Raw genomic sequence first — 23,804 nt, 5'->3', positions numbered from 1 at the left:
TGAAAGCCAATTCAACTTGCATTTAAAGTGCATGACTTCCCCTAAAGAATCCTGGGAAGTGTAGTTTCCCCCTCACAGTTATTGTTCCCACTACCCTTAACAAACTACAGTTCCCATGATTCTGTAGTGGGATTCATGTGCTTCAAATGTGTGTTTAATGTGCTTTAAATGAATGATGAGGATCTGTTCTAGGTATGCTGTGTATTCATTAGTGAACTTAAAAGAACAATTTTAAAAGATACTTTTTTAAACGGGAAGGGCTGTAGCTCATTGGAAGGGCATATGCTTTGCATGCAAAGGTCCAAAATTCAATCTATGGAAAAGACTATTTCCTGGAATCCTGGAGAGCCAAAACTAGTCCATGTCATCAGTACTGAGCTTGGTGGTACCAAATGGCCTGAGTTGGTACAAGGCAGATTCCTTTGTTCCTAAAAGTAGAAAGAGACCCAAGGACCACAGTGATACCAGAATTTATTATGTATTTTATTTATAAGATTTATATACTGCTTTATTGTAAAAAATCTCAAAGTGGTTTACAGAAGGAATTAAAACAATAAAATTATTGGCAAAAACAGTTAGACAGGTATTTAAAAATGTTCAAAATAATAAAACCAACAATGAGTTAAAAACAAATAAAAAACGCAATAGCTTCTACCCGCCTGGTTAGGCTTGCCTAAACAAAAATGTTTTAGGAGGTGCTGAAAAGAGTACAATGAAGGTGTCTGCCTAATATCAATAGTCAGGGAGTTCCAAAGTGTAGCTGCCACACTAATAGGCTGATTTCTTACAAGATCAGAACAAGTACTATGTGGCACCCATAACATGGAAAGCACTCCTTGAACTTGGCCTGCTAGCAAATCATCAACCAGTGTAGAGGTATTATGTGCTGATAGGGTATCATTCTTGTCAGCAATCATGCCACAGCATTCTGCACTAACTGCAGCTCCTGGGTCAGGTTATGCTGCATGGGGATTTCTGTGACCTTGGCTGACTGGCTGCCAGGATTTTTTTAGTTTTGGCTTTTGGTTAGGAATCCTGACTGGTTGTGGGATGTTGTTTTCTGCCTTACTCATAGGAATTTTGTTGTGGTTGGTATGGTATTGCATTCAGGAAATCATCACTGTTTTTATTTTTATTTTTCTGTTTGCATGTCATTTACCTTTAATCTCCCTCCCTTACAGCCATAGAAGCAACAACAGTGGTTCCATGCCTCAGATCAATCCCCTTAAACCCACTGATGATGCACCTTGGTTGCATGACAGTTTCTTTCTTGCTCAATAGTGGTAAAAGAGAATTCACATACTGGGAAGCTGGAATTGTTGTTCATAAGCTGCTGTCTGTGTGGGTAGATCAAACCATGTGTGTTTTCTCTTTCAATTATTACTCACTGGAATTGTGTTGGCTGTCAAAATGAGGTTACAGCAGCCCACAAGATAAAAAGAAAAGGGTAGAGAATCTTCTTACTCTTACTCATTTCTTAGACCTCTTTCTGAAATAAAGGGTCAAATCTGTAAAGATGTTTGGAGCAGCCATGTAAAAAGGTAGGGGCAGAGCATTCCATGCAGGGAGTTGCCAAACCTGCTTGGATATGGACATCTTTGCAGTCAAGCTTTACAAACAGCACAATCGAAACCATATCTACTCAGAAGTAAGTCCTACTGAGTTCTATGGGGCTTGGTAAGTGTGTTTAGAATTGCATCTTTTAGGTGCATCCATCTTTACTTTTGAGCGCTGCTAACATATCCACAGAGAGCCAGTGTGGTATAGTGGTTAAGGTGTTGGACTATGACCTGGGAGACCAGGGTTTGAATCCCCACACAGCCATGAAATTCACTGGGTGACCTTGGGCCAGTCACTGCCTCTCAGCTTCAGAGGAAGGCAATGGTAAACTACCTCTGAATACTGCTTACCATGAAAACCCTATTCATAGGGTCGCCATAAGTCGGAATCGACTTGAAGGCAGTCCATCCAACATATCCACAACACTATGCTCCTTTCTTCCTCCAATGGCCTTCTGGTGACTGGCCTGGCCTGAGGGCACTTGCGAGAAGCAAGTAGGCTAGATAAATTTTTCCCTACCCAGGTTCTATCTTTTAGCTAAGATTTCTATCTTAATTTCCAATCAGAGAAATGTTTTTGTTTGAATTGCATGCTCCAGGCAACTGTGGTTGATGCTTAATGTGTCATGCTTAATGACATCACTAGGGCCTGTCCCTGTGACATCACTAAGATCCACCCCTGTGACATCACTTGGGCCCATCCCATGACATCGCTAGGGCCCACCCTCATGACATCAGTATGACCTGCCCCTGTGACATCACCCGTGAAATCTCAGAGTTTGGGAAGCTTCTGACCTGCCAACCCTACCCCACATTGATGAAGGCTTTTCTCTGCATGCCATTCATTTCATCAGACATATGCAGCAATGGTCACTTTCTGGATAGGTGGTATCAGGATTTGTGGAAGGGAAGCAGTACATTGGAATGCCTATTTGCATGCATTTATATGGATATTCTGACTAGAGTCATCTTCTTCCTTCTCCCTCAGAATTCTTTCCTAGATACCCGTGGGGGGGGCTATTGGTAATATGAGCAGCCTGTACTAACAATATTTTTAAAAGATACCATCAAAATCTCTCCAAGAGATGCAGGATTGTATCCAATGATTGTGTGAGAACGAAGGAAGTTTGGAAAACTGACATTTCTCCCTTTTCTCTTGCCCCAAATATGTTTGGCAGGTCAGGAAAGGGAGGGCTGCCTGAAAACCATGGGTTGTGTAGCTGGGGGCTGGTGGAGGAGGGGGAAAAGTCCTTCAAAATTGGGTGGAGGCATCTCATATGACGTGCTTCTGACTGGTTTGGGGTGTTTTTCTCCCCCTCCCCTTCCACTGAAAGCTTCATGATACAGTGCGCACTGGCAGGGCATTTTTTAAGGATTTGTAACTGGGTATCCATTTTTTTCATTCAAATAGCTGGTATGTGGAAGCTGCTCTACCATATGGAAGCTCTGACATTTCAGCTGAGGCAAACGTGGTTCAAACTAAAACAAAACAAACTATGTGCATTTACACAAGTTAATAATCTAGCAAAATTCTTACTAGCCTGCCCACTAGGGATGAGATCTGTTGGCCAGTGCCAGTTCGAAAGCATTTTGTCAACTTAACAGACTGGCATAGATTTGAGTTCATTCTTCATCTGCTAGCAGCTACTTTAACTGATCCGTGTTTTTTCTTCAGAAAAAATACCAATTTTAATATCGATACTTTAAAAAGGAAATATCAGTATTTCCCTTAAAAATTGATATTTTGAAGGAAATACTGATATTGTTAAAGGAAATTATCATTCTTAAAAATGATATTTCAGAGACAGATTTTTTTTAAAAAAAGTCTGTTTTCAAAATTAGCCACAGAAATCCGCTATATTAAAATCTGCTCCTTGATTTGAGAATAAGCGAATTAATGGAAAATTCAGTACCAAATCTCAATTGGGCAGAATTCTAGCACATCCCTACTGCCCATCCACCAGTAAATACATTTATTGAAAAGCAAAGTGAAATTAAAAACTGCTGCTTATGATCCGTAGCCTGCCGTAGCAGAATTTTTATGAAAAAATGCAGAGAACCAGACATTACAGTGTATAGTAGGGCCCCACACATATGGCGGGTTACGTTCCAGACCCCTGCTGAAAAGCAAAAATCGCTGGAAAGTGGGACATAGCCCGAAGCCTGCTGATGCTCCAGTGTGATCAGCTGTAGCGTGGCGGCTAGAGCTCCCTGCACTCCAGGTGATCGCGTGCTACAGCAGCTGCTGATTGCCCCACTCAGAGCCACCCCTAGGCATCGGGAAGTGGGGAAGCGGGGCAGTTGCCCCAGGCCCACCCTTTGGGGGGGCCCCATGCTTGGCGAACTGCTCACCAGCTGGCTTCTCGCTCCCTGCTTGGTCGCCTTTGCCAGGCAGGGCACAGCACTCGCTCGCTCACTTTCTGCCCGGGACAGGGGCTTGTTTGCCTGCCTGCCATGCCAAAGCCGCCACTGCCACCGCCACTCCTGCTGCGGTTAGCGAGCGGTAGCCGCCCCGGGGACAGCAAGCTGGGCCGGCAGTTCCGGGACTGGTGCCTGCGCACCTACGGCAGAGACTCGGCCAAGACCGTGACCCGGAGCAAATGTGAGGGGGCCCCAACTTTCCTTTTGCCCCGGGTGCCGCACATGCTAAGGGAGGGCCTGACCCCACTGGTGCCGTATTAGCGGAATGCTGAAAAGCAGGCGCTGAAAAGCGGGACCCTACTGTACAGGGAGAGAGATTTTGTTAAGTTTTTCAGAAAGACAGGTGGTTTGTAATAACTCTAAGAATGATTGTGTAATGGGTCTCTTCTGTTCTACTGTTTCTATTCAATTTCACACCTCTAGTCAATGTTTCAGTGTCTTCCAATCTGAATTTATGTTCTTGGTTTACTGATTAAATTTTATGTGTCCATTTGTGTCCACTAGGTGTCTAAAAGCTAGGACTGGGTGTCTATTTGGATATACAACTATTACTTTTAAAGGCCTTGCGCACTGAATAGGTGCCCCCTTGATCCTCCAGAGTAGGGAAGGGTGAGAATTCCACTGATTTCAGATTTAGTGCCAGATTTTTCACTGGTCCGCATATTCTCCATCTTTGCAGAGTGATCCTGTTTGCTTTGAACTTCAGTGGCTTTTCTCCTCACATCAGATTTGCCCCCCTTGAATATTCCCTTGAATATATTGTTCTTTTATTTTTACGTATAGCACAGCTCTCTCTCTCTCTCTCTCTCTCGCTCGCTCGCTCGCTCTCCCCCCTTCCATTCCAGACATGCTTTTCAGAGGGAGGGGGCACAGGGAAGGATCAATTGCATAAGCTTACTCCCAGTCATACAACCATTGGATACAAGCCAGTGATTTACCAGAAATTAGAGACAATTCCTGGTAAATAGTTGGAGTGTATCTATGTAATCAGTCATGGCCCATTGCTTCCTCTTGATGGGCACAGACACCTAACTAGAACTGTTGTTGTGTTCTCACCATCAACTTTCCAGCATGGCTGTCATTGAAATCCCAGGGGGTGGAGGCTGTCCATGGAGGAAACTGCAGTGGCTAGGCCGTGCCAGGGGAGCAACCACTGCTGGGATACAAGGTATTGAAAGATGTGGGGGCAGAGGCCATATAGAAAATATGTGTTTTTTTCAAAAGCAGCGGATGTGAATATGCTAAGATCACATGTCAATACATCTGAGGCAGTTCTTGCACAGACAGATCCAGAGAGTGATCTTGCACAGAGCGATCTCACAGGCATCAAAAGCAACTTACTGGATGTACTAGAAATAATATTTCTTCAAGCCTCATCTGTTGTCTCATTCATTTGAGAAAATATCAGAGCAATAGTCTGGAATGGGCTGGAGGAGAAAAAAATGAAGAAGTGACTGAACAAATGAATTCTAACAGCACTTAAAGTTCTCAGGAATATTAAACATCTTTGTAATATTTTCAGCTGCAAACTTTGTGAAATTATGTCACAGGAGTCTGAAGTAGGAGACAGACTTTCACAGCTGGACTCAGAATGGCTGCTGTCCTAGTATTCAGTTCTCTACTGGTGTTGCTCAGAACTGCTTACTTCTGCATTCACCTACTCGCAGAACACTGGTTCCTCCTATCGTTAGTCTTGTACATTTTAGGAACATCCATGCAATTAAAACTCTTTCCTTCTGCTCATTTCCCTCATTTTTTCATGGAAACATTATTTTTTTAAAGGAACTGTAGCATAATCCTGTGCATGTCTACTCAGAAGTACATTCCATTGGATTCAATGGGGCTTACTCCCAGGTGGGTATAGGCAGTGCTTTTTTGGAATTTTTTTGTTGAATAATCATACTCTGGAACAATGGATTGAAATGATTTGGCACATGGCTTTAGTAGAAAAACTTACTCGATTGAAATCTCGCAACAAACAAGCAGACTGACAACTTGATTAATACTTGGTATTGCTTTATTCAGTGCATAAGAAACCAGGACTACTCAATGAACCCACCGTCCACACTTGGTCAGTTATGGTTTTGACCATCTAAGATGACCTTTGAAATGAAGAAGGAAATCTGATATAATACCTGAAACTGTTAAGGGTGGAAGGGGGGGGGTTAATGACTTCTTGTTATTGTTTTCTTGTGCAAAATGTAATGTACAAGTACTTTGGAATGCAGAGTATGTATTGTGTTCTTGCTTTTTGGGAAATCATAAATAAAAACTTTTTTAAAATGAGGTGCCAGTACTCATACCTTGATAAAAGTGGTATGAGTGCCAGCACCATGGGCAGCAAAAAAAAAAAAAGGTGCTGTACCGGTGAGTTCCATCACAAAAAAAGCACTGGCTATGGGATTACAGCCTCGGCTAATTAATTTTTTAATTGTGAATTTATGTGCTTCTTATAAGGTTATTTGAAAGGTCTGTGCAACTTTTGCCCTGCTTCTTCTTTTTGTTCAGTAGGGGTTATGTTATTTCATCTTGAAGGACTTTTTTCAAAAAGGGATCTTTGGCTGAAGCTACTTAAAGCTCCAGACTGTGTAAAAGATTACTCATTTAAATGTATACTCTGCCTTGCTCCATAGATTTAGATGGCTGGTTTTAACAATATTTAAAGTATTTAAAATTACTCACCCTGATCCTAATCTCTGTTGGACTCTGCAAGCAAAAGGGGTCTGCGGGAGGTGGGGTGTCTTAGGAAAGTTTCTGTGCATCCAGAACTGGGTCCTGTGTACGTTATTCCTAGCACTGGATTGGGAACTGTGTGTATAGGATTGAGCAGAATGGAGACATGGAGAAGGAGGGGACTTTGGCTCAGGCTTCTACCCCTCTTAAATAACTGATTGGTGCTGCCAGGGCTGAGAGTGGGAGGCATCTTTTGCATGGTTCAGGTAATTACAAATACACAGTGTATTTCTGGAATGGAATTCAAGTACATTTTTCATGTGCTCATCTTACTTCTAGCCCCTCCCCCCAAAGAACTTGCATAAAAATTTGCATTATGTGAGAAAGTCACTTTTGACTTCGGTGGTTCTCAATAAACTGAAGATCAGGTAAGATAACAGATCAATATGAAATCTTACTAATTAGGAAAAAATAACCCCAGGCACAACCATCAGAAGAGGACTTGAGAGACAAACACAGGGCTTATTGTGATTCATAAGTTAAATATGCATGAGTCAGCAGTGTGATTTATTGAAATATTTATGCCCACCTTACTATCCTGTAATGGGACCCCGAAAGTGGCTAACGCTGCTCATAAAAACAGAAATTTCAATAAAACAACACAAGAACAAGCATCAATGCAGCAACAACAACACATCACAGAAGGCAACTGTGTGGGAATTGCTTTTTAATATGTTTTTAAAGCTTTTTTTTAAAGACTTTTTAAAGATCATAGAATCATAGAATAGTAGAGTTGGAAGGGGCCTATAAGGCCATCGAGTCCAACCGCCTGCTCAATGCAGGAATCCAAATCAAAGCATTCCCGACAGATGGCTGTCCAGCTGCCTCTTGAATGCCTCCAGTGTCGGAGAGCCCACTACCTCTCTAGGTAATTGGTTCCATTGTCATGTGGCTCTAACAGTTAGGAAGTTTTTTCTGATGTCCGGTCGAAATCTGGCTTACTTTAATATGTTTTTAAGGATGTTTTGTTGAAATATTTTTTAAATTCTGTTTTTATGATGTTTTAGAGTGTTTTTAGTGCCTTTGTTTGCTGCCCTGGGCTCCTACTGGGAGGAAGGGCGGGATATCAATCAATCAATCAAATAAATAAGCCCGGCTACTTCACTTTCCCAGGAAGCACCCTGAAACAAATGCACATCTAAACAATACTCTTTTAAAGATGGAGGAGGGAGGCTTCAACTGGGTTTCCCAGAGGAAGGAATTCCCCAGTGTGAGTGCCATGGCCTACAATCCCCTTGCCTCCTGCCATCCTTGTCAGCTTTGCTTGTTGGCATTGTGCCCAGGTTATATGCGGTATTGCAGCTGTGCGTTTATTTATTTATTAATTATACTTGTATACGGCCCCATAGCCGAAGCTCTCTGGGCCGTTTACTTGAGGCCCACCAGGTACCTATTACTGGCTGGGTTTATACAGCATTCGCCTGACATGCTGTGTATACTCCATTCATCATAAATTAAAAGACCCTGCATTGTTTAGTTGGCAGACTTTGTTTGGGAAGACTTAGGGTTACATCCCTGCTCAAGTATAAAGTTTACTTGATGACTTTGGGCTCTCACAGGAACTCTTAATCTACTTCATAGGACGGTTGTAAGAATAAAATGGGATTGCTCCATGTATGCCACCCTGAGCTCCTTTGAAAGAATGGGATGCAAATGTAATTAAATGAGAAACCTGATTCAGTAGGACAATTTCAGACAGACCTGTAAGAGTGGAAGCAGTTGCTCACCCTATATACTGAGAATAGGACAGAGTGTTTTCAAGCCAAGGGAATGGACTTGGATCAGTGATTTTCAAGCAATCTTCAGGGAACCCTTTTAATAGTGATTTGGCTGTTAAAGAATGCCTGTGTGTTGCACAAAATTCTAGAGCAAGTGTGAGGAACCTTTGGCCCTCCAGATGTTGCTGAACTATAATTCCCATCATCCCTGTCCATTGCCATGCCTGGTAGGACTGAGAGGAGTTCAGCAACATTGGGAGGGCCAAAGGTTTTCCACACATGCTCTAGAGTGTGCATTCAGTTTCATTTAACACGGTGCCAGGGCTGGCGCCAGGCACACCAGGACCCTTGGGCATGAGCCTGCTCTGGGCCGATAGCGCTGGAGCACAACCCCTCCATACAGGCCACACAGGGCTAATAACCCCCTGCGAATCCCACCTACCTCTGTCACTCCTATAAATGATGTGTGTGCTATGTGCGCATGCCTGCCATCAACCAAGATGGTGGTGGGGGCATCAGCCCCTTAGGAAAGTCTCTGCCACCATCTTGGTTGATGGCAGGCATGCATGCACTGCGCACACCTCATTTACAGGAGCAATAGAGGTAGTTGGGACATGCGTGGCCCGCACTGAGTATATTGGGGGGAGGTGCCTGGGAGCTCCCTCTCCGCGATCCGTGGCAGGGTCAGGACCTGCTGCTGCTGCAGATCACAGAACTGGAGCTCTACCCTCCTACCCTAAGGAGGGGCCCCTCTGGGCCATGGGCCCTCAGCTAGGGCCTGACCTGACCAGCCCCTGGCGCCAGCCCTGCATGGTGCAGTGGCCATTTTAGGCCACTGGGTGATAGTGAGACTTTTGTTGTGTTAGGACCCTGTCTTATTCTGAGTTAAACCATTGGCCCATCTACTTCAGTACTCTCTGCGTCAGGGGTTCCCAAACGTTTTTTCCCCATGAACCACCTGAAAATTGCCAAGCATCTTGGTGACCACTTAATTATTTTTTCTGCCTGTTGTAGCAATAGTAATGTGCTGTGTTAGGTGCTATATGATTTTTATTTGTATGTTATTGCTACTTTTATTTCTTTTATTGCATTACAGTTTGAATTCCATAGAAGTCAATAGAATTCAAATTGTAAGTGTTCTTCAGAGACATGCCATGGACCACTGTGTACCACTGGTGGTCTACAGACCACAGTTTGGGAATTCCTGGTCTACTGTCATGGCCCCGTCAGAGGACTCATCAGACGAGGATGACTCGGGAGTAACAGCAGCAGACCCAGAAGCAGCAGACCCAGAAGGAGAAATGGAGGAAAATCCTGAGAACCCAGCTCCTTCTCCCCCTCAGCTGCAGAGCACCCCAGACACAGCTGAAGCCCTTCAGCCAGATGCAGAGAATGAACAGGATACTCCCCCCTCACCTGCAGAACATAGACAACAGAAGTTCAGGCAGAAGAGGGGCAGACCTGTCCACTTAAGGCCAAAACGCTGATGGCTCACACCTGCTGACCAGAGCTTGGAAGATTACTTTTAAAAAGTAATAAATTACAGTTACAATTACTTGGCCCAAAAAGTAGTAATTACTGTTACAATTACAATTGCTCTGAAAGTAACTGATTACTTTACTTTTTCTCAAAAGTAATCACTACAATTACATTTCAGTTACTTTTTTTAAAAAAACTCCTACAAGGTGCTGGCCTTGGCTGCTGCACATCTAAGAAGCCTAAAACAATATTAAAAATAAACACACACACACAGGGGGTAGTAGAATAAAAAAAATATCCATAAGATTAACATAACGGCATAACAGAATCTCACATCCCCCCAAGCAATGAAGATACCCCAACTCTTGAAATCAAATTTTACACTTGAAATGCTTTTATAATATGTTTCTGTTATGTCTCAAAAGAACAAGATGCTCAAAGAGCATGTCAGACAAGGAATGTCTTTTTACAGTCATTACGTTGCCACCAGTACTGAACAGGCATTCTACTGCGGCGCTTGAAGGCATGCCTGTGTTGTGCTGCAAAAAACACCGCAGCACACGTGGAAAGCCATGGAGTGATGACACTTCCCTGCTGGGAGACCTCAGGTACCTCACCAGTTCCTCCTCAGCAGTGTCCACTGCTGACTTCTTGCCCTGGGGCAGAAAGTTAAAGAAGTCATCTTCTAAGTCATCTCCTTCCTGGTCTTTATCTGAAGACTGATCACTGTCCTCATTAAGTACACCCATCTTTATTTCAGCTTTCAGCAAGGCTTCCATTGTGTATCTAAGAAAGAGAGAGGATATGTTAACACATATATGTTAGGAAACCATCATCTGCTCTTCATTTCCTGATGCTTGTCATGTCCCCTGGTTCAGGGTCCAGCCTGAGCCTGTGGATGATGACATGGAAGGTAGGAAGGTGACCAAGTCACCACACTCATGGGGCAGCACAGCAGACCCTTAAGGATTACCTGCAGCAACCCAAGGTTGTGATGAGGAGCCCCAGGAAGAAAAGGCCCAGCCCCTGCCTACCACCTTAAGCCCTCTGATGCCTCCCTTGAGACAACATTTCCCTTGGAGTAATCCACCTAAAGGGCTTCCCTAATGTTCTTACTTGTTGGTATGGGTGGCGGCCTGACATGATTCCAGCCAATCTAGTTTGAAGCGAGGGTGTAGGCAGGCTGCCAGAAGAAGCCTCTTGTCCTCCCAGATAGCTGCAAACCGCTTTCTTAGGGCTTCGCGCACACCTCTCAGCAGCTGAAAACAGTATGTGTACCTCTCAGGTTTGTTTTCCAGTCCTCCTAACTTGCGGTCCAGATTGCAGAGCGTTGGTAGCAAATACCCCATGAACATGCCGTTCTCCCGTTGCAGGATATCTAGGGACTGGGCTAGTGGCTCCATAATCTCTGTGTATTCCTGTACCACTTCAATCTCAGCAGCTGTGATCCTGGACAAGGAGCAGCGGTCCATTATGGCATGCATTTTTAGTGGCACAGTTGACAGGAACTCATGTAGTTGCTTCAACGCATCAAAGGTGGAATTCCACCTGGTCTTATTCGGTACCTTCAGATACACACCACATTGCGCATGGATATACTCAGCAATCTGGGCTGACTGGTTCTGCTTGGACCACAACTTGCTGCACTTTCCCATCAAGGAACGAAACTGTTTCTTGAAAGGACCAAGAAGACTACTTTTGGAAGAGTCAGAAAGCATGGCCTCTATGTCTTGTGTTGCCACAAGGTTGAGGGTGTGGCTAGCACATCTCTGGTGTGGTGGTAAAACAAAATCCTCTCCTGAGTCTGCAGCTTCTTCCTCTGCCTCAGGTCCTGTGTCCAGGATCTCACAGATAGGCACAAACTCCACCGCAGCCTCCTCCTCCTCCTGGTTATCACCATCATCGTCACTGGTGCCTGCAGCTTCCACTGGTTCTTTGGCCATGAAAACGCTGAACGCTTTCACAAAGTTGGAGCCATTGTCTGTAGTAGTGAACATAACTTTGTTGTGGATCCTGTACTGCACATGTACATCATGCAGTGCTTTTGAAAGGACATCGTATGTGTGGCGCCCCTTCAGACGCTTACAAGCCAAGGCCCCGACCTCACGTTTCAGGGTAGTTGGGTTGATCCAGTGGGCTGTTACCCCAAAGTAACTCTTCTTGCCATTGGTCCAACAATCTGCAGTGGTTGCTATATATGCCACAGCACCCATTCGGTTTGCAAGAGTTTCTCTCATGTGGCATGCTCTCTTCTCAATTCTGTCTCTCAGAGTCTTGGCACATATGATGGTGAGATCTTTGGGGAGTCCAATGCGAACCAGATTAATGAATGATGGTTTGTCCACAGTCTGAAGTGGTAATGTCTCCTCTACAATGAAATCAATGATTCTCCTGTTGAGATTGCTCTGGGTGACAGGCTCCCTGCCAGATCCCCACCTCTCAAGGGTTGTCTGCTGCTGCTTCAGCATTTTGGGAGGAGGGGTGTCGTGCATTGGTTCAGGAAGGCCACGTCTCCTTGCCTTTATTGCTTCTTCAGTTGCTCTCAGCTTCTCAGGGTGTGCCCTCTGAGGAAGAAGAACAAAGCATGAATCCAAGAAAAAATGGAAGAGGAACTTCACAATTTAAACATAAATAGACAATGGACACTCTTTGAGGACCAGCATGACAAAGGCTTACCTCAAAATGTTTCTTCACATTGGATGAGGAGGAAACAGCTGATCTCAGATTTTTGATCCTTGGAAGGCAGTAATTGCATCGTACAACAACATTTTCCCCACTCTGGCTCACAAATGTACAAGCTTTCTCAAAGCCAAACCATGGTACTTGCTGTTCTGCAGATGTGGCTGTGGGCAACTGGCACTGCTTCATGCCCTCCTACTCCTCATGCACAGGGCCTCCTTTCTGAACCTCACTTTCTAGTTTTGCCGCCTCAGGATCAACAAGCTGTGACTCAGTGGCCGCACTAACTGACTGCTGCTCTCAGCAGCAAAACCTGCAACAGGCGTCTCTGTAATAAACAAGAGATAATGCTCCTATGTGGGTGAACTTCAGCTGTGATGTGCCCCCATCTCTTCCCCATGCTGCAAGATGCCCCAGTCAGAGTGGAAGTAAGCAGGTCGATAGCACAATTAAAAGAGATCCTATTTGCATCATTTTTGCTCACTGAATAACCCTGCCTGGGCCAGTCTAACCTACTATCTCACAGGGTTGTTGTGAGAACAAAATGAGACTAGGGTTCAAATCCCCACATAGCCATGAAGCTCACTGGGTGACCTTGGGCCAGTCACTACCTCTCAGCCTCATGAAAACCCTATTCATAGGGTCACCATAAGTTGGAATCAACTTGAAGGCGGTACATATATTTTTTATTTTGAATATGATGATTATGATAATAAATATGCAGCATTTCAAATTAATTCTGTATGAGAAGCATTCCATGCCAAGCTTGGAAAACCAAGGATGAGGTATAAAATGTAGACAAAAATACTTTTGACAAAATGCCGTTTATCTTTTATATCTATATCTATAATTAGCAATACAGCTGAATGATGTATGTAAAGTATTTTTTCTTTCCCTTTTCTTTTTTATTAACATTTTAGTACTACTGCTAAAGTTCTGATGAAAGAATAAAGCATTCATTAGCCAAATTCAAATGACAATGGGGTTTACAGGAGTTGTCTCTCTCTGGGACTGGGAATCTCTCTCTCACAGAACATGAGTTTGAGAGCTGGGGGACTGAGAGGAGGAGCTGCAAGGACCCTACTTCTCACCTCATCTCTGCCAAGAACAAAAAAATCAGCCTTAAGCCATTTATTATATGCCTAATGATTTTTTATTTTTATTATTATTATTATTATTACTGAGACAGTTTTTGTCCCACATACAATTCAGTCTTGTGATTAAACAGGACAAAAATACAAATAAAAAGAAAGATGGAGTTCAAATAAATATACAATAAAAAGCTAGCCGGCATTGTAAAAGGCAGGAGTGCTCTGTCTGGATAAATAGGGCGAAGGTGCCGCGGGGGGCGCGCGCACACACACACACACACACACACACACACAAATCATCGTCACTCACCTCCACAGCTCTTCACCATTCTGCTGCTGCCTTGTCCTCCGTTGTCCTTGCCCTGGCTTTTTCCTCTGGCGTCCATTTTTTCCTCTCAGACGCTAGCAGGCCCTGCCTATTCACCTCTTCCCTTGTGCCTCCTAACACAGATCACGAGGGAAGAGAGAGTCTGCGCAGAGGTCCAATCAGTGTGAGGCACATGTCTTGTGTTAACCAATCACAGCCAGGAGCTGACTTCCCCTTGTTCCCGCCCCCAAGTAACGTGCAACCTAATGTGGAAACGTTAGAGTTGCAGCTGAAAAGTAGGGAAATTACTAGTCGTTCCGTTACTTGCCAAATGTAATGGAATTACCCATTCGTTATTTAAAATTGTAACAAATTACAAGTAACTCGTTAAAAATAACGAGTTACTTCCAAGCTCTGCTGCTGACAAACCTGCTCCTTAGAAGTCAAACCTTGGCTTCAGCTTGTTGCTGACTACAACGTCAGGCGTGACCACTGTGTGTCTTCCTATTCCCTGAACCTTGACTTGGACTGATCTCTCGGCAAACTAGACCCGGACCTTCACTGACGTCTCTTCTGGATGTCTGGCTTGGCACGTAAGCTTTGAACGGCCTCTGCCCTTATCTTGCTTCCTCCTTGCTACCCTGGCAGATTTATAGCCAAGCTGCCGGCTGAGGACTTACGGCCTGGCAATTACCAAGGAATCTCCAGCCCTGCCTGCACCCCCACCGACACTGCTGTCTCAGTGAAGAGCTGACATCTACGGTGACTGGAAGCAGCTCTCTGGGATTTCAGACGGGTATTTCCCAGCCCTACTTAGATATGCTGTGGGTTAGAAGCTGGAACCTTCTGCATGCAAAACAGATGCTCTACCACAACAAATCCCTTTCCCAGACTTCTTTTTGGAGGCTTTTGTAAGATTGCATCTAGTGTGTTGAGCTCAATAAGTGATTTGCATACATTTTGATGTATTGCAATAGAATTAGAAGGAGAATAAAGTAGAAGTTTGTAATTATTTTCCTATCCACTTTATCTGCCTATTCTTCATCTTGTTGGAAATGGAAAAAAGAGACTTCCCTGGAGAGATTAAAACACAATTTGTAGGCCTGCTGAGTGTGACATATTTGTATGGACTAGCTTTGTGCATGCCGTTGCTCTGTAATGTTGCTATTAAACAAAATACTATGAAAACACTTAGTCATCCATCATTTTAAAGTAATTTATTTGCATTTGCTTGTCAGTGCCTTTAAAACTGAACACACATATCTTTAAGGAATTGTGCGTACTAATGCGGATAGGCAAAGGAGGGAAGGTATATTTAGCCTCAGAAACAGGGCAATAAAGGTATAGCTGATCACTTTAACTGATAACAGATTAAAAGAAAAAAATTATGTGGTTGATGTATCTAGTATACAGTAGATGCGTCAAAACACTTGGTTCTGTTAACTAATTTATTCATAAATGAAATATGAAAAACAAGGATTTTAAAAATGTATGCTATGTATTTTATATCTTCTCTGTGTGACTCTTCCCCCTATTGTTTCAAGATTCTGTGAATCCCTTCCAGTCATTTTGAGTATTCTTGGACTCTGAGTTGGGCAAAAACTTACAGCCCTAAACACTTAAATTGTCCGCGTACAAGAATCATTTTTGGCTTTGGTGCCTTTAAATGCATCTTGATCCTCCCCCAAACAGCTACAAGAAATATTGTTGGCAATAAAGAGGTACTACTGACTACATAAATGTACAGAGGAAAAAGATGGTGGACTGAAAATCACTTTCTGAAAATATTGTTCCAATTCACCTGATGCCCTAGATCTGTTGGACCTCATTGTCAAGTGAACTGAGAATGCAGCCCAAGCTCCCTTCAAGTGGGAGGTGTATTAGAATTTCAGAAATGGTAGTCCAGATGTCTTTCATGGAAACTTGTCCAGCTTTGAGGTTTCTCAAAGTTTCTAGAGAATCCCAAGCTTCCCCAGAACACAAGTTGAAAATGGCTGATTTAGGATAAAGGCAGATGTATCATTCTAAATTTTGTAGCCATGATCTGAATATGCATTATTGTTTTGCAGAAGGTGGTGAACATTTGTTCAGACCACTTGTTTTCATACTGAAACTGTAATGCTGTAGCCATTTAATGGGACTTACTTCTGAGCAGACATGCACAGGATTGTACTGTTAAAATGTGTAGACTGTCTTGACCCATAGATTAAACATTATGAATATATTTCTAGCTGTAAATTCAGTTTTGTGCTGGGACAAGCTGCTTAATGAACTTGGACAGATACCTGTGTGGGAGGGGAAGGCCCATCTTTTGAGTGAAGAGTGCATGCTTTGCATGAAGAAGGCCCCACGTTTAAGGTCTGGGATCTCCAAGTAGGGATTTCTCTTGGAAACCCTAGAGAGCCACTGTCAGGCTATGTTCCTTAAATATAGAATTAAGGACAAATTCAATTTTAAAAATGATTATTGTAATCTAACATTAAATGTCTTGCATTTTTATCTTCATTTTTATAATGTTCTTATAAGTCCTTGATGCTTGTTGTTGTTGTTGTTATGTGCCTTCAAGTCAATTACGACTTATGGTGACCCTATGAATCAGTGACCTCCAAGAGCATCTGTCACCCTGTTTAGATCTCGTAAGTTCAGGTCTGTGGCTTCCTTTATGGAATTGAGCCATCTCTTGTTTGGCCTTCCTCTTTTTCTATTCCCTTCTGTTTTACCCAGCATTATTGTCTTTTCTAGTGAATCATGTCTTCTCATGATGTCTCCAAAGTATGATAACGTCAGTTTCATCATTTTAGCTTCTAGTGACAGTTCTGGTTTAATTTGTTTTGACACCCAATTATTTGTCTTTTTCGCGGTCCAGGGTATGCGCAAAGCTCTCCTTCAACACCACATTTCAAATGAGTTTTTATAAACTAAGACTTAATAATAGGACTTCTAAAACAATAGGACATAACATTATTATCTATTGTCGTTAAATTCATTGTATATTCCGCAGATTCAGCAATCCTTGATTAAATATAATGCTTATTAGGATTTTCTATACTTGTTTAATAGCTGGAGAGTATGATTTCTAGGCAGAATGAAACAGTAAAATAAAAGCTGCTTTTCTGGAAGTGGCAGCTATTTATAAGAGCACAAACAACTAGGTTTTGACTAATATTGCGGTGGTGGCAATATTACGTCTCAAAATATTTTAAATATGGGGAATGAACTAGCCCAAGTTACACATTTTGAGAGCCATTGATTTCACTGGGAAAGTTAAATTAAGTATGTATATAACTATATCCCACTGAAGTCAATGGGATTTTAAAGTACTCAGCTACCTCATTCGGATGCCATATTTTTTAAATAATCTTCCATTTAAGCAAATGTCAACTTCATATTTGAAGTAGGACAGGGTGAATGGCCTCACTTTCAGAGGGAGGTGGAGCTCGTAGTAATTTGAGGGGATGGGAGGTTTACCATTATGATTAGGCTTCAGAAGGTTTTAAAGCTCTTTTCTTTTTTCCAAACTTATGCCTCCACTTTAAGTAGCAGTGGAACTTCTTAAGTCCTATAAAATGGGAATGTTTCCCGACTGGCAGAACAAATGGAAGCTGACTAGCAAGCAAGCCAGAGCAATATTTGTAAGAGCCTTGCTGGATCAGATTGAAGGTCTGCCTAATTTAGCATGCTGTTTCCAAGAGTGGCTAGTTCGATGCTTTGGGGAAAGCAGCCCACAGGCAAGGCATGCAAATGACAGCCCTCCCTTGCAATGGTTGCAGTTTGCATACCAGTTCCCCTGTGGGCTGCAGATCACTGGCACACAAGCTTTGCACATGCAGAGGTCAGCACATTGGTGAAAAACTAACACCATGCTGTCCAGGTGATTGATTAGATTTATTGATTTTTAGAACTCTTTATTGCAATGTAATTGGAACAAGAAAATGTAAAACGGAGCCGTTTTTGCCATCAGTGCTCTGCATGATAGCCTTTACGTAGGAGGTTGTAAACCAAACTGAGGTGCCTTTTACTGGTTCCACAAGCCAAAGTAAGATTCATAAACAAATAAAAAAATATGATACAAAAGTAGACAATCTCTCTTCGGTGTTTTTACCATGAAACATTAATTACATGAAGTTTAGCTGAATTAGGTGCCTGTTATATACACACATTCCTGTAAATGAGCCCCATTAGTGGGACTTGCCCCTTCCAAGTAAACATTATAGGCTTGGGCTATAAATTAAAGATTTTGTTAGAGTTCTCAAGCTCTTGAGCTCTGTCATGCTCTCACCCTGTATTGTCATTAAAGAGACAATACAGGATTTGAAAACAGCTTTCCCAGTCTGGTGCCTTTCTGATCCTAAAGAGTACAACTCCCATCAGCTCCAGATAGCATAGCCAAGCTGGTTGGGGTACACTGGCTGGTGCTGATTGGAGTGGTAGTCTGCAAGATCTGGAAGGCACCAGGTTGGGGAAGGCTGTTCTAGAAAGTGAAAAGATTAACTGTGAATGTTTTCCTCCTATTTGGAATTTTCATTTATTAGTTTCAAATAGTATACAAAAATGATGCTTTCTAGCAAGATAATAAAAACAGTTACAAATGTAATCCTATCTATGTCTACTCAGAGCAAAGTCCTATTGAGTTAAATGGGGCTTAGTCCCAGGGCATATAATTGCAGCCCTAGGTGCAATAAAACAAACATTTCTGAAAAACAAAATACAGTAGGGCCCCGCTTATACGGTGGGTTCTGGACCAGGCCCCCGCCGTAAAGCGGAAATTGCCATAAAGTGGAACCTATTGACTATAATGGGCCGCATCGCGCGAAAATGTTGCGAAATGCCATAAAATCGCAAAATCAGCTTTGAAACAGGGAATTTCCCTGAATTGAAAGCCGCCGCAAAACGGAACGCCGGTAAGCGGGGCCCTACTGTAAGACAAATTTAAGTGATATTGCAAAGTAATATTTGGCGAAAATTGGATGTTATAGCTTCCTATTCAACACATAGAAGCATAATGTACAGTAAAGAAAAGTATTTTTGAGGTCAGAGATAGATCAGAAAAGCAACTTGCATCTAAAATATATATGGAAGATTTGACCCAACTATGAAAAAGTCAATTAGCAACAAAAAAACTGTAGAGAAATTTGATTATTATGAATCATTATATACTTCACAAAAGCAGAGAGTTGTCATATTAATACTTTCTTAAATGGATTATATATTTCACATTCCAGTGATGGTCAAGGAGTTTATGGCTATTAGTTACATGGGAAGAAGTGGTTAATACAATCTGAAACAAACACTAAGATTTAGTTAAGTTCTGGATTCAGATGGTTTTATAGCTGATATTTTAAGAAGAACCTCTGATAGAAACAATACAGGAAATATGTATGAAAGGAATACCTTAAAATAGATTAAAAGTAGTAGATTTCATTTACTTCTGTGGCTCCCAAAAAACTGGCTCCGTGTGTAGGGAGGGGTCAGGGACCCTTGCAGAACAGCTTTTGTTGGCAGAAGGGAGGGGGCACAAGACACTGCAGATTGAGGGATGCGTTGGAAATTAGTGGGTCCATATGAAGCTCTTATCAAACACATTGATGTTAAAGCCTGCTGTTCTATGTACAATATAACTGGGGAAATCTACATAATGAACTCAAGAATTATGAATATAGCACTAAATGTCATGTATTGTTTTATTGGGGTACATTATGAATATATTTGACATTACCCATCAAGTGCCATGTACATTTCCTTTCTGTGTCATGCAGAAGCAGCACTGTTCTGCTCACTAACCTATCAACCCTTGCTTCTGGAAAGTACTGGGTACCTAATTAGGCATTGTCTGTGGCTATTAAGAATTGTTTTATGATCTTGTTATGGATTAACTGAATGGAAAGATGGAGTGAAAGTTTTACAAATAAAGAAACAAATAAATGCAGCTTAGGCTCATCCAAGGGGCTTGAATTAGCAGGTAAGTGGAAATTTTGAAAATTGACCATCCTGACATACACAACAAACAGCTTTGGAACCACCGTCACTTTTAGAAGCTGTTTGCTGTTCATCACGAGGGCCAATCCTAAAGCTCTCTACTGCTTATGTAACTAGTTTTGTGATTCTTTGGATCCTTGCTTTAGTCTTCAAGTAAGGGATTGCTTAAGAATGCAAACCTAAGCGTGTTAACTTGGTATAAGTCCCAGCTGAGTTCAGTAGGATTTACTTTCTCTAGTAAGTGGGCTTAGATACATTTGTATAGTGCCCCCAGATACTTTTGTATAGGATTGCAGCCTCAGTGTCCTTGCATACACAACATACACAGAAAGTCAAACAGAAACTAATTAACTTCACAAATGGCCCTTGGCAACCAGCACATAAAATTCTGTCGTGCACAAGGCAATTGGGTTACATGACCAAAGGTTTGGGAGTGCACTCTATAAGTTCAATTTAGGCTGCAATCCTATACAAATGTATCTGGGGGGCATTTCCAAACGTTGACTGTTCTCAGGAGGGATTCACTAACATATTTTGGCAAATTCAGGTTGCATAATAAAAATTAATTAGGTGCTTTCGCACAATAAACTCGTTTTCCCGAAATCTTGGACTTTTTGCAATAAGGCAAGTGACAGGAACATGCATTGCAAAGTGTGAGGTAACACTTGCTTGACGACAATGTCATATATTTTTCCCGTCAACAAATCAAGATGAATGATCAATAAATAGCTTATGTTTTCTGACCTCCCCACAAACTTTGGAAATGACATGGCAAGTAATTCCTATTGAACATAGTAGGACTTACCTCTGAGTAAACAAGTATAGGATTGCACTGTTAGTTGCAAACTGATATGTTTTTAATTGTTTTAGCAACCAGGAAGTTACTACTAGTTTTTGTATGAATTACAAAATGGCTTCTCCCTCCCCTTGGTGATTTAAATTGCCCTGTTATTCTCCACCTCTGATTTAAGCAGAGAATGCTTTGAAAGTTTAATTCCAGGTTTTGTAAGCCTCACATTCAAATAGACAATTAACCTGAAAGCATTTGGCTGATTCATAATATGAAGGCAAATGTTGGTTGCCTGTTGCATGGGTTAAATAGTAAGCTTTCCTTTCTTCTTGTTTTCAGGAAACTGAGGACCACGTGGCGTTCTTAATAACTGTTCCAACAGCCCTGGCAATTTTCTTCGCCATATTTATCCTTGCCTGCATAGAGCCGTTATTCAAGAAGTTCCTTCGTGCTTTTTCTCTGGTAGTCTGGGTGTGTTTGGTTGCCATGGGATACCTCTTCATGTGGTTTGGAGGAATCATCTGTCCATGGGACCAGGTAGGGTTTTTTGTTTTTGTCTGAAATTGATTCCCACTGGTTTTGGGAGGAGCAAATTGTTTTATGAGGAAGCGTGAAGAAGACTTGAGAAAAAATGTTTATGTATTTGAAGATTCGACACTTAAGATCCCTTGATCCAGGTGGGAAAATTTCCAGTGCAAAGGATTGCAGATCTCCAAAAAGTTCTTTTGGAGTATTGGATTTTCAAGCAGAGAACATAGGAAGAAAAAATTAAATGTTTTTCAGTAGGGCACAATCAAGTGGGAAACTCTTTTTCATTGGAGACTGAATGGGCATTGCGCAATAGCACACTAAGCAAATTACCATTTGCCATTTAAAATCACCCTGTGTGGTGTCTCTAATGTTATAAAGAGCCAATTATTAGTATTTTGGTCAAATGATAAATAGAATAGTCCTTCTTTTGGATTAGCTGCCCAGCCAGTTAAGTCACATAATACTCTGGAAGGGCAGCTGCCCACGTTACTGCACCACACCCTGCTTTTTCTCTCCAACGCTCTCTTTATCTTGGAATGAAAGTATTTTAAGGTAAGGCAGTAACTACTGTGCAGAACATCCTGAAGAGATGTAGGATGAATGTATATGACCATTGTTTCACAGGAAAATACCACCATAAATTGATATATCCTTGTAATTTATTCCATGGTTACTTGTAATAGGCACACATCATCAAGGTGTAATAGAAATAGGACATAAAATTCTTCTATTGACAGCTAAGAGGATACATCTAATGTGATTGCATGTCTGGGTGGAAACTCTCCTGCACAACTCTCGACTTTGAATTTCTGAATGATTATAGGAGAATGGTAAGACAGACAGGGCTCATCTACACATCTTTTAATGCTACTCACATTTTTAATTCTCATGGTTCACATAACGTTACTGGCAAACAGAAGCTGTCACACAGTAAATCCGAACTAACCCAATCCGCTGATAATACAAAAAGTTTAGAACAATCCGGCTGCATTCTGCTCCACATGTCTTTGCATACTGTTTCCTTTGATGGTTTTTAGTGGGCTGGTGAATTGTCACTTTCAGCAGCTCCCCTGACGCCGCCCACTAACTCTCCCATGAATTCCATTTTGTTTCTGGTGGTTTATCTAGCAGCTTCCAACTGCTGTGTCGTCCCCCCTTCACAGTTTGCTGCAGCCCTCCCTTCTTTCTCCCGAAGTAAACTTCCTTCACTACTTGTAACTAGCGATGGGAATTGCCATTGGGTTTTATCATTCTTTGTCAGATTCTCTATCTTTGCGGAGAGAATTTTGAAGTAATATCTATCCACATCTAGCTTCTGATTTCCCCCCCTAAAAAATCTAAAGTGGATTTTTTAAAAGTCACCTAAAAATATCAATATTAATATCGATATTTTGAGAAAATATCAATGTTGGTATTTTCTCAAAATATCGATATTGATATTTTATTTAAAGTAGCAATATTGTATTGATTTGTTTTTCTAGCAGGAAAAATTAACTCAGAAAAAACAAGGGTCAGCGGAGAAAGAAGGTGCCTGTGAGTTATCTGCTTTTCAACCTCCAAATTTCAGGAAGCAGTGGGGGCAGGAGGGAGTGGAAATACTGTGCAGGTCAAAAATATTTGCACATGCCCAGTAACTGAGCAACCGGAGGGAGTAAAAATGTAAAATTAGAGGGTGGGGCCACAAGGAAACAGTGACACTGATCCTTCCCTGAGGAACACCTACTTGTGTGAATGGAAGACAACAGATTTGAAGCTACTATTGAGCACAAAGTGTGGATCTTGCAAATCTATTATGAGGGGTAAAAGCAGTATATTTGCTATGAAGAAATGCTCCCATGTGAATAAGCCCACAGACACACACACACACATATACACAGGAAATATTCATGATCAAATGTGTGGACATTGCATTTGTTGCTTTTTATTTATTTATTATTTTTATTCTGTATCCAAAGATACTTATAAACAAATGCTTTTCATTTGGTTCAGTGGGCTTTGTTTAGGTGCATCTAACTAGTTCTCTTACACAAAAGGTATTGAAATGAATGGATATCTATATTGGCCAGGTCTAATAATAAATACTAGGAGCTTGACCTTATGACATTGCCTGTTAGACAAAGCAGTATCTTCTGGGTGTTGTACTTCATAATGCAGCTTTTCCAGCTCCAGCCACTGACTTCAGGGATGCTGAGCTGGAGAAGACTCCTCCCATATCAAGTTTTGGGTAAGCCACCCACAGCCCTACATGGGCAGAGATCTGAAGCAGAGTTACAGCTCTATATTTACAGTTCACATGCCTAGTCGCTACACCAGCTGTTAAGAGAACTATTAAGATATATTGATTGCTTTTTCATGAAGTGTTCTTTCATGTATTTAAATGATATTTAAAAGATGGTGTCGCATACTATTTTAGGAAATGCTGTTTCAGTTGTAATCGTGTCCAGCTTCAATATATATCATGTATGGCTTTGTTTTTACACTTGTAGAACTTATTACCCTCTTCTTTATGTTAACACTTGA

At 41.9% G+C, this 23,804-nt stretch overlaps 1 protein-coding gene across 5 annotated transcripts in view; it reads left to right on the top strand.

Moving 5' to 3' along the window:
- Window positions 1-23,804, top strand: part of ADCY2 (adenylate cyclase 2) — a 260,383-nt gene that overhangs the window by 81,363 nt on the left and 155,216 nt on the right. For all 5 annotated transcript variants that reach the window (XM_061588160.1, XM_061588151.1, XM_061588133.1 and 2 more), the window contains exon 2: window positions 21,093-21,290. In XM_061588160.1, coding sequence (XP_061444144.1) covers window positions 21,240-21,290 — 51 coding nt within the window. In that variant the 5' untranslated portion in view covers window positions 21,093-21,239. The remainder of the gene's footprint in view (window positions 1-21,092; window positions 21,291-23,804) is intronic.

Source organism: Rhineura floridana, chromosome 1, assembly GCF_030035675.1.
Source record: "Rhineura floridana isolate rRhiFlo1 chromosome 1, rRhiFlo1.hap2, whole genome shotgun sequence".
NCBI classification, from domain to species: Eukaryota; Metazoa; Chordata; class Lepidosauria; order Squamata; family Rhineuridae; genus Rhineura; species Rhineura floridana.
This window is presented reverse-complemented; position numbering and strand designations above follow the sequence as displayed.